The 16,058-nt window shown below is 50.4% G+C and overlaps 1 protein-coding gene across 1 annotated transcript in view; it reads left to right on the top strand.

Moving 5' to 3' along the window:
* The window catches only part of LOC138249647 (NXPE family member 1-like), a 266,774-nt gene extending 253,130 nt beyond the window's left edge, over positions 1–13,644 (top strand). Inside the window, exon 6 of the mRNA XM_069203592.1 lies at positions 12,247–13,644. Coding sequence (XP_069059693.1) covers positions 12,247–12,785 — 539 coding nt within the window. The 3' untranslated portion in view covers positions 12,786–13,644. The remainder of the gene's footprint in view (positions 1–12,246) is intronic.
* Positions 13,645–16,058: the final 2,414 nt, after the last annotated feature.

The raw sequence follows: 16,058 nt of genomic DNA, 5'->3' as shown, positions 1-16,058 counted from the left end.
GAGCAGCTCATCCAAACACAAGCACCACAGATCCCACAAACACTCACACAAGCAACACCCAGATGCAGACATGCCAACAGCCACTGCCACCCCTGTGTCCCCCTCCTCCTCGTCTCCCTCCTCCCTCCCTGTGACGTCTACACTCACACCTGCATGCACCCCAACATCAGCCAGTGCTTCCATCACCACCTCACCCTCCAGTACAGTCCACACTCGTGCAGTCACCACCCCCACTGCCATTTACACGTCCCCTGTGTCCTCTCCCACTGTGTCTGTCACCCCCTCTTCCAAGACACACAAACGCAGGCAGCCACCCACCCAACAGACATCCACCTCACGACAGCCTACAGCACCAGCACCTTCACCCAATGACAGCACACCTGACTCTCCTACAACCACCTCCTCTACCTCCACTTCCATCTCCACTTCTCCTACCCTTTACCTTGGCCCTAAAAAACTTTTCCTGGCTAACCTTGACCTCTTTCCCCCCGATGAGCTCCCCCATCCATCTTCAAAGAGTCCCAAGAGCACCGCAGCCACCACCAGCCCAGCTTCGGGTGTCACTGTTGTGCATGGGTTCTGGAGCCCACCCTTTGCCAGCAGTGACACACCCATCAGCAGCAAGGACACGTCCAGCCCCCCCCCCCCGGCAAGAGGACCCGCAAAAACAAGGGCCGCCGTGCGAGGACCGACAGGGCTGCCCCCAAGGAGCAATGTGCGGCCACTTCACCACCCACACCATCTAGGGGAGGCAAGGGCCCGCGAGCCCCATCAAAGGAGCGGAAGGGCAGCAGGAGCGCGGAGAAGGTGGACCCCACATGCCACATCCCAGCTGGGAAGGAGGACACTAAGGAGGCCAGGAGTCCGTCCCCGAAGGGTCCAGAAACGTCACGGTCCGAGGGCGACTGAGCCGGGAGTCCAGGCCAGGTCTGGCTCCCTTGACCTGCTGGATGAGCACCGCTGAACAGGGCCCGCGGGGCAGAAGAGCACCGCGGAACAGGGCCCCGCCGTGGAGATAGGCACCGCTGAACAGGGCCCGCGGTGCAGAAGAGCACCGCTGAACAGGGCCCGCGGGGCAGAAGAGCACCGCTGAACAGGGCCCCGCCGTGGAGATAGGCACCGCTGAACAGGGCCCGCGGTGCAGAAGAGCACCGCTGAACAGGGCCCGCGGGGCAGAAGAGCACCGCTGAACAGGGCCCCGCCGTGGAGATAGGCACCGCTGAACAGGGCCCGCGGTGCAGAAGAGCACCGCTGAACAGGGCCCCGCCGTGGAGATAGGCACCGCTGAACAGGGCCCGCGGGGCAGAAGAGCACCGCTGAACAGGGCCCCGCCGTGGAGATAGGCACCGCTGAACAGGGCCCGCGGTGCAGAAGAGCACCGCTGAACAGGGCCCGCGGGGCAGAAGAGCACCGCTGAACAGGGCCCCGCCGTGGAGATAGGCACCACTGAACAGGGCCCGCGGTGCAGAAGAGCACCGCTGAACAGGGCCCCGCCGTGGAGATAGGCACCGCTGAACAGGGCCCCGCCGTCTCAAGCACCGCTCCGCTGGGCACCGCCGTCTCAAGCACCGCTCCGCTGGGCCCTTCATCTCAAGCACCGCTCCGCTGGGCCCTTCCTGTCATGCACCGCTCCGCTGGGCACCGCCGTCTCAAGCACCGCTCCGCTGGGCCCTTTATCTCAAGCACTGCTCCGCTGGGCCCTTCATCTCAAGCACCGCTCCGCTGGGCACCGCCGTCTCAAGCACCGCTCCGCTGGGCCTTTCATCTCAAGCACCGCTCCGCTGGGCCCTTCCTGTCATGCACCGCTCCGCTGGGCACCGCCGTCTCAAGCACCGCTCCGCTGGGCCCTGCATCTCATGCACCGCTCCGCTGGGCACCGCCGTCTCAAGCACCGCTCCGCTGGGCCCTTCATCTCAAGCACCGCTCCGCTGGGCCCTTCCTGTCATGCACCGCTCCGCTGGGCACCGCCGTCTCTAGCACCGCTCCGCTGGGCCCTTCATCTCATGCACCGCTCCGCTGGGCACCGCCGGCTCAAGCACCGCTCCGCTGGGCCCTTCCTGTCATGCACCGCTCCGCTGGGCACCGCCGTCTCAAGCACCGCTCCGCTGGGCCCTTCATCTCAAGCACCGCTCCGCTGGGCACCGCTGTCTCAATCACTGTTTATGGTTCACTGTGCCCACCATGCCTCCTCCTTGACCAGTGGAGACTGTCATCCACCTGATGGACTGTGGCTTTGCACTCCCCAGGATGGTCCAGTGGGCAGCCCACCCACTGTAGAGACATTGAGAGACTGTGGCTTTGCACTCCCCAGGATGGTCCAGTGGGCAGCCCACCCACTGTAGAGACATTGAGAGACTGTGGCTTTGCACTCCCCAGGATGGTACAGTGGGCATGGTGGCTCCTCGTGGATCTGGCGTCGTGGACTCATGTGGCTGTGGTGCCCCCCCTTCCCTTCCCCCTGAGGTGCCTGTAGTTTTTACATCTGATGCCCCTGCAGTGTTCTCTCCAAAGGACTCAGGTCTCCTGTGTGGGCTTTGCCCTTATTTCTCAAAACTTTGGCCCACGGACATGATGAATTCGTAGGATGTGCAGGACTTGTTAGTTCAGTTATACACTGATGTGTATGTCATTAGTTTTGTTGTGAATATCTTTCATGGTTGTACGATAATTTTCAGGAGCTTTTTGGTACATAAATATTTATTCCAAATTTGATTATGTCCTAGCATTTTTCAGGGGTGTTTGGGTGGTGTCACTGTGACTTGTTGCTCTGCATTGGTGTGTACATAGTTGGGGGGGGGGTCGCATATGTGTGTGCCCGTAACCTTTCGTCCTCCCCCTCCCGTGTGTCGTAGGTGCAGTACTCACCGTTGTCGTCTGCGCCGGACTTCGTACTCGTGGTAGATGAGAAGGTAGACGAGAGCAGGTAGGATGTTTAATTCGGGTTCCATGCTGTCCTCCTTCCTCCTGGAGTGCGTAGTGGTGAGCGTTTTCCCGTCCGTAGTCTGTTTCCGCCGTGTTTTTATCGGCGGTGCTCCCGCCCCGGAAAAGGTGGCGGATTGGTGAGTTGTGATAGTGTGGGCGGTACATTGGCTGCCGCCTGGCTGTTGGCGGTGACCGCCGCGCTGTTTGTTTGTACCGCCGTGGCGGTCGGAGTGTTAAAGTGGCTGTCTGTGTTGGCGGTTCCCGCCAGGGTCAGAATCCCATATTTTTTACCGCCAGCCTGTTGGCGGGTTGGCCGCCGCTTTAACACCGACCGCCAGGGTTAGAATCACCCCCTATATATGTACACTAGTTATCAGAAATAGGCATAAAAAGTAATAGAAAACAGTGCAGATGCAAATAGACAATAGTGACCCTAGGGGGAGCCCAAACCATATACTGAAAAATGGGATGCAAACACAGGCCCCCCACCTAAGTAAGTGGAATGTGTAGAGGGGAGCTGGGGGCACTAGGAAACCCCAGAGGTAAGTACCACAATACCCTCCAGCGACCAGGGAGAAAGGAGTAAGTTACAGTTTTTTCCCCAAACCACCCAAAAGGACGAAAAAGAAGAAAATGCAACACTCAGACAAGACTGCAAGAAACCAGCGGTGGATTCCTGAAGAGGAAGACCTGTGGAAGAAGGGGACCAAGACCAAAAGTCACAGAAGAGTCCAGGGGGAGCAGGAGCTACTACCCGCCCATCTGTGGATGCAGGAGTTGGTCAACAGTAGGACGAAGACGGTCAGGAATGCAGCCCTGGAGCAGGTGAAGAGTTCTTATTGAATGCAGCCGATGTCCCACGCCCGATGAATGATTGCAGTCATCAGTGGTGTGGGAAAGCCACCAACAAGCCTTGGCAAAGGCAGACGTCGCGGTGAAGCAAAAGTGGAGCTGCCGGGGGCCAGCAACGTCCAGGAGTACTCAACCCACGGGGGGAATCCTAGGAGGACCCTCAGCAAGGCAGAAAGTCAACAGAAGAAGAGGCAGCCCTCGCAAGAGACCCATTGGAAGAGGAACCATGAATTGCAGATGAGCCCACGCAGCACAACTGGAGAAGGGTCCCACGTCGCAGGAGAAGCACGCAGAGGGCTGTGCATCGCAGGAAGGAGTGGTGAGGGCTGGGACTACATGGAGCCTGGAGATCCCTTGGAAGAGATGTCAACAACCCTTGGCAGCTGCAAGAGACGCAGTGCACGGGGGTACTGTCCTGCGTGGGAAGGCAAGGGCTTACCTCCACCAAAGTTAGACACCTGGCAGAGAGGACCAAGAGGAATACTCCGGACCACCACCCACACAGCTCAGGATGAGAGGAGATCCACACAGCCAGTTGTCATTGCAGTTGCTGCCTACGGATGTAGGAGAGTGACTCCTTCACTCCAAGGAAGATTTCTTCTTCTGACTGTAGACTTGCTGTCCTCAAATGAAGCCACAGCCGCGGAAATGTTGCAGAGAAGGAAGGAGCCATGGAAACAATGTTGCAATCAGTCTTTGTCATGGATACACATTGTCGGTTCCTGAAGGGTCCAGTCATGGTTTCAGTGGCCAGAAGTCGAAACAGAGGTTGCAGAGGAGTCCGACTGGAATCTTGCAGGCCGAATCCGAGGACCCACTCAAAAGAGAGTCCCTAAATAGCCCTGAAAGGGGGATTGGTCACCTAGCCAGGTGACCACCTATCAGAAAGGAGATCTGACATCACCTGCCTGACCTGGCCACTCAGATGCTCCCAGAGGTCCCTGCCTGTCAACACCAGGACAGTGCACGCTCTACGGGCGTCTAGAATGCAAAAACCCAACACTCCCCAGAGAATGTAATTTATGCAATATGATGATATGTTAATGTTTAACCTTATGCATTGCAGAATTCAATCCAGAAGAGTAATTCTTAAGGTGCTTATAAATACTGTTCATTTGCAATGTGTTGCTGCAGGCTTTCAGAGTGAATCAGGGTGTGGTCCCTTTCCAAGACCTTCTAGAAGCTTTCCCTACATCATGCCTGGGTGTGGTTGTGGGCTGGGCCAAGACTCTATAAAAGGGAGCCAGCCCAGCTCCACGTACTCACTATTCAGAGGTCCCAGTGCTGAGCAGCAGCAACTTCCTGAGCTCCTGTTCCGGTAGCCTACCTTGACCTCCCAGGCCTCTCTGCTTCATTCTTCATTGGTGATTCTTAGTCAGGGCGGTAAGGCGGAGGTTGGGCTGGGCCCCCGACTCCGTATTCGTTGAAGCTCTAATTCTTGGGCCTAATTCCGGATGCTAATAAAATTTCGCTCATGCAAGTGTAACTGTGCATTTAAAACTTTTCATGGCATTTGTATGCACGCATTTGAATCGGCAAGACGCGCAATTACTTTCTTGAGATAAATTTGTGTTATTCATTGTGTGCTACCATTCCTTGACAGTTTCATGGTAGCATTCGAATCGGCAACGCGCGCGATTCTTTCATGGTGTGTAATGCTTGATATTCACTGTACGCTACTGTAGGAGGCTGGCCTGGCTTGTAGTGGGTACCAGAGGTACTTACACCTTGTGCCAGGTCCAGTTATCCCTTAATAGTGTAGAAGAGGTGTTTCTAGCAGCTTAGACTGATAGAAGGTAGCTATGGCAGAGCAGCTTGGGCTGAACTAGGATACATGTAAAGCTCCTACTATACCACTTGTGTCAGATGCACAATATCATAAGAAAACACAATACACAGAGTTACTAAAAATAAAGGTACTTTATTTTTTTATGACAATATGCCAAAAGTATCTCAGTGAGTACCCTCAGTATGAGGTTAAGTTATATACACAAGATATATGTACACAAACCAAAATTAGGTAAGTAATAGAAAGAAAAGTAATGCAAACAGTATAGAATTACAATAGATTGCAATAGGAGCACATAGGTGTAGGGGCAACACAAACCATATACTCCAAAAGTGGCATACGAACCACAAATGGACCCCAAACCTATGTGAGCTTGTAGAGGGTTGCTGGGACTGTAAGAAAACAGTGAGGGTTAGAAAAATAGCCCACCCCAAGACCCTGAAACGTAGGTGTAAAGTGCACCTACTACCCCCAGAGAGCACAGAAGTCGTGATGGGGGATTCTGCAGGAAGAACAAACACCAGCAATGCAACAACAGTGGATTTCCAGTAGTGAGTACCTGCAAGACAAGGGGACCAAGTCCAATAGTCACGACAGTGTCGAGAGTGGGCAGGAGCCCAGGAAATGCCAGCTGAGGGTGCAAGGAAGCTGCCACCGGATGGAAGAAGCTTGGAGTTCTGTAAGAAAGAAGAGAGCTAGGGACTTCTCCTTTGGAAGAAAGATGTCCCACGTCGTGATGAAGCTTGCAGAGGTGTTCCCACTCAGAAAGACCACAAACAAGCCTTGCTAGCTGCAAGGGTCACGGTAGAGGTTTTTGGGTGCTGCTGTGGCCCAGGAGGGACCAGGATGTCGCCACTTGGAGGAGGAGACAGAGGCGGCGCCCAGCAAGTCAGGGAGCCTTCACAGAAGCAGGCAGCACCCACAGAAGTACCCTTACAGGCACTTGGAAGACGAATGAACCAGAGTCCATGCAAAGTCGCAAAAGGGAGTCCCACGACACCGGAGGACAACTCAGAAGGTTGTGCACTGCAGGACGGAGTGTCGGGCTTGGCTGTGCACGAAGGAAATCCTGGCAGAGTGCACAGGAGCCGGAGCAGCTGCAAATCACGCAGTACCCAGCAATGCAGTCTAGCGTGGGGAGGCAAGGACTTACCTCCACCAAACTTGGACTGAAGAGTCACTGGACTGTGGGAGTCACTTGGACAGAGTTGCTGAGTTCCAGGTACCATGCTCGTCAGGATGAGAGGGGACCCAGAGGACCAGTGTTGCAGTCTTTTGGTGCCTGCGTTAGCAGGGGAACGATTCCGTCGACCCACAGGAGATTTCTTCAGAGCTTCTGGCGCAGGGTGAAGGCAGGCGACCCCCAGAGCATGCACCACCTGGAAACAGTCGAGAAAGTCGGCAGGATGAGGCGCTACAATGTTGCTAGTAGTCGTCTTGCTACTTTGTTGCGGTTTTGCAGGCGTCCTGAGCAGTCAGCGTTTGATACTTTGGTAGAAGGTTAAGAGGGAGATGCAGAGGAACTCTGGTGAGCTCTTGCATTCATTATCTGAAGAATTCCCCAAAGCAGAGATCCTAAATAGCCAGAAAAGGAGGTTTGGCTACCAAGGAAGGAGGATTGGTTACCAAGAGAGGTAAGAGGCTATCAGAAGGAGCCTCTGACGTCACCTGCTGGCACTGCCCCTCAGAGCAGTCCAGTGTGCCCCCAACACCTCTGTTTCCAAGATGGCAGAGGTCTGGGACACAGTGGAGGAGCTCTGGACACCTCCCCTGGGAGGTGCAGGTCGGGGGAGTGGTCACTTCCCTTTCCTTCATCCAGTTTCACGCCAGAGCAGGGCTGGGGGATCCCTGAACCGATGTAGACTGGCTTATGCAGAGATGGGCACCATCTGTGCCCATCAAAGCATTTCCAGAGGCTGGGGGAGGCTACTCCTCCCCAGTCTTCACACCTATTTCCTAAGGGAGAGGGTGTAACTCTCAGAGGAAATCCTTTGTTCAGCATTCCTCGGCCAGGGCTGCCTGGACCCCAGGAGGGCAGAAACCTGTCTGAGGGGTTGGCAGCAGCAGCAGCAGCAGTGGAGACCCCGGAAAGGCAGGTTGGCAGTACTCGGGTTCTGTGCTAGAGACCCGGGGGATCATGGAATTGGCTCCCCAATACCAGAATGGCATTGGGGTGACAATTCCATGATCTTAGACATGTTACATGGCCATGTTCGGAGTTACCATTGTGACGCTATACATAGGTAGTGACCTATGTATAGTGCACACGTGTAATGGTGTCCCCGCACTCACGAAGTCCGGGGAATTTGCCCTGAACAATGTGGGGGCACCTTGGCTAGTTCCAGGGTGCCCACACACTACGTAACTTTGCACCCAACCTTCACCAGGTGAAGGTTAGACATATAGGTGACTTATAAGTTACTTAAGTGCAGTGGTAAATGGCTGTGAAATAACGTGGACGTTATTTCACTCAGGCTGCACTGGCAGGCCTGTGTAAGAATTGTCAGAGCTCCCTGTGGGTGGCAAAAGAAATGCTGCAGCCCATAGGGATCTCCTGGAACCCCAATACCCTGAGTACCTCAGTACCATATACTAGGGAATTATAAGGGTGTACCAGTATGCCAATGTGAATTGGTAAATGTAGTCACTAGCCTGTTAGTGACAAATTTGGAAAGCAGAGAGAGCATAACCACTGAGGTTCTGGTTAGCAGAGCCTCAGTGAGACAGTTAGGCATCACACAGGGAACACATATAGGCCACAAACTTATGAGCACTGGGGTCCTGGCTAGCAGGGTCCCATTGACACATAACAAACATACTGACAACATAAGGTTTTCACTATGAGCACTGGGCCCTGGCTAGCAGGATCCCAGTGAGACAGTGAAAACACCCTGACATATACTCACAAACAGGCAAAAAGTGGGGGTAACAAGGCTAGGAAGAGGCTACTTTCTCACAGCTACCATTTTCTTGCCAGTTTCATGGTGACATCCGAATCGGCAACATGTGCGATTCAACTCTTGTGTGAAATTCTTGGTATTCATTGTGCGCTACCATTTCCGAGGCATTTAATGGTGGCATTCGAATCGGCAAGACGCGCAATTCTTTTCTTGAGTGCTTTTCATGTTATTCATTGTGCGATACCTTTTCTTGACAGTTTCATGGTGGCATTCGAATCAGCAACACGTGCGATTCCTTCCTTGAGTGTGAATTTTGATATTCATTGTATGCTATCATTTCCGAGGCATTTTAATGGTGGCATTCGAATCGGCAAGACGCACAATTCTTTTCCTTGAGAGCTTTTCATGTTATTCATTGTGCGCTACCATTTCTTGGCATTTTCATGGTGGCCTTCGAATCGGCAAGATGCGCGATTTGTTCTTTGTGGTTAATTCATGATATTCATTACGTGCTACCATTTCCTGGCAGCGTCATGGTGGTGTTCGAATTGGCAAGTCGCGCGATTCCTTCCTTGTGTATAAATGATGTCAATTACTGTGCGCTACCATTCTAAGACGTTTCCTTGGTAGCATTTCGAGTTGACAAGTAGCGTGATTTATTCCTTGAATATACATTTTGTGAGTTCATGGTGCACAATCCTTTATGGTGTTTAGTACACAAATAAAAACCTGTAATGTGCGCAATATATTTTTTCCCATGTTTTTGAGAAGAACACAAGAAGATCAGAGTTCTAGATGCAATGTTGTGTATTCCTGATATATATATTCTTTAATGGAGATTCATATAATTGTTTAAGAAATTGCTCAGAGTGTTTTCATGATTCCAATGCTAAAGAAAGTACTTGAATCTGAAAGTTCTATTTAACTTTTTCTTGTTTTCTTCCCAGGTATTTGATCATCAAAAATTCTAGTCAGTTCTAGAATTATTCTAGGGTTGTTCATGTTTTCAGAAATGACTAAGCTTAGAGTTATAGCATGGTACTGATTTCATGAGATGTAATTTTGATGTGTGTTTTAACCTCTTGCTTCCTACAGGTCTCCTTTCCAGCTGTTCCCTTCCTAATCCCCCTTACCCCGCTTGGACTCTCTTAGACTCTGTGATAACTCTAATCAGAGTATTGGAGCTGTCTTTTGGTGGAAGTGTTGGGAGCGTGCACAAACCCCGAGGATCTGGTGACTCTGACACTGCCAACCTTGGATTTGTGATGGCAAAACCCAGAGACCCTCTGGGGGAGCTCTGGGCACCAACCCTGGGGCTGGTGATGGACAGGGGAGTGGTCACTCCCCTTTCCATTGTCCAGTTTTACGCCAGAGCAGGGACTGTAGGTCCCTGAACTGGTGTAGACTGGTTTATGCATGGAGGGCATCAAATGTGCCCTTCAAAGCATGCCAGTGGCTTGGGAAGGCTACCCCTCCCAAGCCATGTAACACCTATTTCCAAAGGGAGATGGTGTTACCCTCCTCTCCCAAAGGAAATCCTTTGTTCTGCCTTCCTGGGCTTGAGCTGATCAAGCAGCAGGAGGGCAGAAACCTGTCTGAGGGGTGGCAGCAGCTTGGGTAGCCCAGAAAACCCCAGAAGGCTGGTAGGAGCAATGCTGGGGATCCTCTAAGAAGTCCCCAGAGTCCATGGAATCATACTTCCAAAACTGGTAACAGGACTGGGGTATGATTCCAACACGTTTGATACCAAACATGGCTAGGTTCGGAGTTACCATTATGTAGCTGGGTATAGCTAGTGACCTATGTCCAGTACATGTGTAAAATGGCGTCCCCGCACCCACGAAGTCCAGAAAAATAGAACTGGAGTTTGTGGGGGCACCTCTGCTAGTGCAGGGGTGCCCTCACACACAGATACTTGCACCCTGCCCTCTGGGCTAGGAGGGCCTACCATAGGGGCAACTTACAGTGACCTGGTGCAGTGACCTGTATGGAAAAGGGTGCATGCACCCTTTCACACAGGCTGCAATGGCAGGCCTGCAGAAACGTTTTGGATGGGCTCCCCATGGGTGGCATAATACTTGCTGCAGCCCATGGAGATCCCCTGGTACCCAATGCACTGGGTACCTGAGTACCATATACTAGGAACTTACATGGGGGCACCATTATGCCAAATGTGGGTTAAAAATGATACAAGTTACCAAGTTAGAAGGGAGAGAGCATAATCACTGGGGCCTTGGTTAGCAGGATCACAGTGAAAACAGTCAAACACACTGCCAACAGGCAGAAAATGTGAGTAACCGTGCCAAGAAAGAGGGTACTTTCCTACAATATGCATGATAATTCGTGCCCACATAGGAGAATATGCATGATAACACATAGCCACATAGGAGCATATGCATGTTAACGCATGCCCACATAGGAGCACATGCATGATGACGCATGCACAAATAGGAGCACATTCATGATAAAACATGCCTACATAGGAGCACATGCATGATAATGCATGGTCACATAGGGGCAGAGGCATGATAATGCATGCCCACATAGAAGCAGAGACATGATAACTCATGCACACATAGGAGCCCATGCATGATAATTCATGCCCACTTACGAGCACATGCATAACACATGCACACATAGGAGCACGTGCATGATACTGTATGCCCACATAGGGGCACATACATGATAATGCATGTCTCATAGGAGCACATGCATGATAACAAATGCCCACATAGGAGCACATGCATGATAACGCATGACCACATAGGAAGACATGCATGATAACGCATGCACACATAGGAGCACATGCATCATAACGCATGCACACATAGGAGCATATGCATGATAATTCATGCACATATAGGAGCTCTTGCATGATAACACATGCACACATAGAAACACATGCATGATAATTCATGCCCACATAGGAGCATATGCATGTTAACGCATGCCCACGTAGAAGCACATGAATGATAATATATACATACCTATGAGTACATGATAATCTACGCACACATAGGAGCTCATGCTTGATAATGCATTCACACACAGGAGTACAGACATGTTAATGCATGCCCACATAGGGGCACATGAATGATAATGAATGCATACTTCTAAGTACAGGCATGATAACGAATGCCCACATAGGGGCACATGCAGGATAATGTATGCCCACATACGAACACCTGCACAATAACGCAGCACACATCAGAGAATATGCATGATAACACATGCACACATAGGAGCACATGCCTGATAATGCATGCTCTCATAGGAGCACATGCATGATAACAAATACACTCACAGGAGCCTATGCATGATAACGCATGCACACATATGAGTACGTACATTATAAAGCAGTCACATGTATACGTCATTTCACTAGTTTTTTTTTTGCAAGTGCAGAACAGCATGGGTCAAAAGCATTGGAAAATACAATAAACAAGCATTGTTGACTTGGCCAATGGTTGCTTTGTCTATTCTGGTTTCGATTTGATCTCATTTTTAGACCGAAATGTATGGTGATATTGCAGCATGTATCGTACAGTATCAATATCCTACCTTTGGTGGGGGAGGGGTGCTGCAATACTTTAATTATAAAAAACATTTTTAATGGATCTTTAACCTACCCTAGGCCTTGGCAATGAAGGTTGACCTTGCTTTAGATTAGTTAATATTGAAATACCACCTCACATACACACCAGCTTCTCAAATCAGAAAAGCCATTTGAAGTCATTCATATGTACTTCCTTTAATGCTTAAATGTTCTTTTCCCCTACTCAGGTCTGAGATTTTTTGACCTCCATGGTGGTGGTGAGTGGCACCGGAATTACCTGGCTGTAGACATGGAAAGAAACCTCAGAATCCTCTGGAAAAAGCACGGACATCCATTTGTCACCATGACTTTTTTCCCCATTCCCAATGACGCATGTGTCATTAATCAGATTAACGAATTGACCGGAAACTCCTACACTGTAGTCGTCATAACCCTGGCCCACCACTTCCGCCCCTTTCCGCTGGAGGTCTTCATCAGGCGAGTTGTCGGCGTCCGTTCAGCCGTAGAGCGGCTTCTGCGGCGAAGCCCACAAACCAAAGTCATAGTGAAGATGGAGAACACCAGGGAGCTGCACCCTGATGCGGAGACCAACAGCGACTTCCACGGCTACGTCCAGTACCTTGTTATGAAACATATCTTTGAGGGCCTCAATGTTGGGGTCATTGACGCCTGGGACATGACTGTGGCCTTGGCTACTCAGAATGGTCACCCACCTGAGCATGTTATTCAGAACCAGCTCAACATGTTGTTAACATACATGTGCTAACCGTTAGCACCTGATACAGGTCTGTCTCCTAGCGGAGCATTATCAAAGTCATGTTTCTTCCCAAAGAAGGGTCTTGGTCCTTAGTCCTGCACGGAAGGTGTTACCAGTAAAAACTTAGGGGGATATTTATGATGGAGTTGCATTGCCCCTGCATCACCCAACAGGGCGCAACAGCAATGCAACTCCAAAATGCAATTTATCAAGCCACTCAAGGCCAACTTGCGTGGCTCGATAAATCCAGAGTAACGTAGCACAGATCGCTGTGTTGTGTTACTCTGCGCCAGGGTGAAGATTATGTGTTCCCATGCAACACCCATGGATTTTGGTGCATTCCTAGACTTACTAATACTGGGAGACCTGGAAATGCGCCAAAATGGTACGCCTTCCCAGATGAGGCATAACAAGTAGAAATATCTTTATTTCTCCTCATTATTTCCTCTATCTATGTGTGCTGTGGAATGAGGAAAATGTCTCAGGGTATTGTTGCGTGCAGGAAGGTGAAATTTCATGCACAAAAGTAATCCTCCTTACAACGCAGGCACCCTTGCACCAAGGTGCAAGGGTGCGTATGTTGGCGATAGAAAACCAAAATGGTGTCAAAGCAGGGACAAAGGCATGAATGTGCTGTATTCTTTTAAATACAGTGCATTCCTGTGCTTTCCCTGTCACTCAGCGCAACAAGGTGACTTGCTGTCCTACATTGCTTGACTTTGGCAGAAAAGTTACCCCTTAGGTTTCTGTAGGTGTCGTAGAGGTTACAGTTTGTCTAAAATATGTATTAATACTTGTTAATAAAGGAGACCGCATCCCCTTGTTACTGCTGACCGTCCTCTGTAGCTGTACAAAAGTGATGCTTAAATTCGCCCCCCTGTGGATACCGCATGCCCAGTCTTCCCCCATTGTAAATTTATCAGCCAGAATAAAACACATGCCTTGAGATGTTCATCCCGCCCCCTGGTGTAGGAAGACATTATTAGGGGTGGCACTCTTTTGGTTTACAATTTTGAGACAACCTCTTCCACTGTGATGTCATTTACAAAAATATAACTCCAATCGATGTAGGTTTTTTGTTATTAACTCCAGTGGGGTGATACTTTTGTACATGGTGGTAAGAACACCATATATGTGTACCACATTTAAACCTCAATATTCTGGTTTCTACCACCCAGGGTATTGCATGACTGTGCTTGAAATATTTAGGCCCGTATTAATACTTTTTTTAGCGCCGCATTTGCGCCGCTTTTTGGCGCAAAACGGCGCAAACCTACAAAATACAATGGCATTTTGCAAGTTTGAGACGTTTTTGCGTCACAAAACGACGTAAATGTGGCCCAAAAAAAGTATAAATATGGGCCTTAATGCCGCTGAGTCCAATAATGTGGAATTAATCTAGCTTGAACTGGAGCTGGCTCAGTGGAGCCCATGCTGCCTCTACAGTAAATTGTTAAAAGCTCAGAGTAAACCTACACCTGCTGGGATTCTACAACATTGGGGTAACTGGTGAACTTTAAAAGTGGTGGGGTAAATATGCACTCTGAATTGTATAAGGCAAGAGAGCAAAGCAAGCAAACCCAACAAGCTCCACCAAACACATTTTACAAAAAAAGGATAAAATTATGAATTTTACCACAAACCTTTAATTGAATGTTTAGTAGGACTCAGAGCTAGGGTTAGGGTGTTTATTAGGGCTGGGGCCGTTTATTAGGGTTCAGAGCTAGGGTTGGGGTGTTTATTAGGGCTCAGAGCTAGGGTTGGGGTGTTTATTAGGGCTGGGGCCATTTATTAGGTCTCAGAGCTAGGGTTGGGGTGTTTATTAGGGCTCAGAGCTAGGGTTGGGGGGTTTGTTAGGGCTGGGGCAGTTTATTAGGGTTCAGAGCTAGGGTTGGGGTGTTTATTAGGGCTCAGAGCTAGGGTTGGGGTGTTTATTAGGGCTGGGGCCGTTTATTAGGGTTCAGAGCTAGGGTTGGGGTGTTTATTAGGGCTCAGAGCTAGGGTTGGGGTGTTTATTAGGGCTGGGGCCGTTTATTAGGGTTCAGAGCTAGGGTTGGGGTGTTTATTAGGGCTGGGGCCGTTTATTAGGGTTCAGAGCTAGGGTTGAGGTGTTTATTAGGGCTCAGAGCTAGGGTTGGGGTGTTTATTAGGGCTGGGGCCTTTTTTGTAGGGTCAGAGCTAGGGTTGGGGTGTTTATTAGGGCTCAGAGCTAGGGTTGGGGTGTTTATTAGGGCTGGGGCCGTTTATTAGGGTTCAGAGCTAGGGTTGGGGTGTTTATTAGGGCTCAGAGCTAGGGTTGGGGCGTTTATTAGGGCTGGGGCCGTATATTAGGGTTCAGAGCTAGGGTTGGGGTGTTTATTAGGGCTCAGAGCTAGGGTTGAGGTGTTTATTAGGGCTGGGGCCGTTTATTAGGGTTCAGAGCTAGGGTTGGGGTGTTTATTAGGGCTCAGAGCTAGGGTTGGGGTGTTTATTAGGGCTGGGGCCGTTTATTAGGGTTCAGAGCTAGGGGGTTGGGGTGTTTATTAGGGCTGGGGCCGTTTATTAGGGTTCAGAGCTAGGGTTGGGGTGTTTATTAGGGCTCAGAGCTAGGGTTGGGGTGTTTATTAGGGCTGGGGCCATTTATTAGGGTTCAGATTTAGGTTGGGGTGTTTATTAGGGCTCAGAGCTAGGGTTGGGGTGTTTATTAGGGCTGGGGCCGTTTATTAGGGTTCAGAGCTAGGGTTGGGGTGTTTATTAGGGCTCAGAGCTAGGGTTGGGGTGTTTATTAGGGCTGGGCCGTTTATTAGGGTTCAGAGCTAGGGTTGGGGTGTTTATTAGGGCTGGGCCGTTTATTAGGGTTCAGAGCTAGGGTTGGGGTGTTTATTAGGGCTCAGAGCTAGGGTTGGGGTGTTTATTAGGGCTGGGGCCGTTTATTAGGGTTCAGAGCTAGGGTTGGGGTGTTTATTAGGGCTCAGAGCTAGGGTGTTTATTAGGGCTGGGGCCGTTTATTAGGGTTCAGAGCTAGGGTTGGGGTGTTTATTAGGGCTCAGAGCTAGGGTTGGGGTGTTTATTAGGGCTGGGGACGTTTATTAGGGTTCAGAGCTAGGGTTGGGGTGTTTATTAGGGCTCAGAGCTAGGGTTGGGCTGTTTTTTAGGGCTCAGAGCTAGGGTTGGGGTGTTTATTAGGGCTGGGGACGTTTATTAGGGTTCAGAGCTAGGGTTGGGGTGTTTATTAGGGCTCAGAGCTAGGGTGTTTATTAGGGCTGGGGCCGTTTATTAGGGTTCAGAGCTAGGGTTGGGGTG

Source organism: Pleurodeles waltl, chromosome 8, assembly GCF_031143425.1.
Source record: "Pleurodeles waltl isolate 20211129_DDA chromosome 8, aPleWal1.hap1.20221129, whole genome shotgun sequence".
Taxonomy (NCBI): domain Eukaryota; kingdom Metazoa; phylum Chordata; class Amphibia; order Caudata; family Salamandridae; genus Pleurodeles; species Pleurodeles waltl.
The sequence above is the reverse complement of the archived record's forward strand: the minus strand, read 5'-3'. Positions and strand labels throughout refer to the sequence as shown.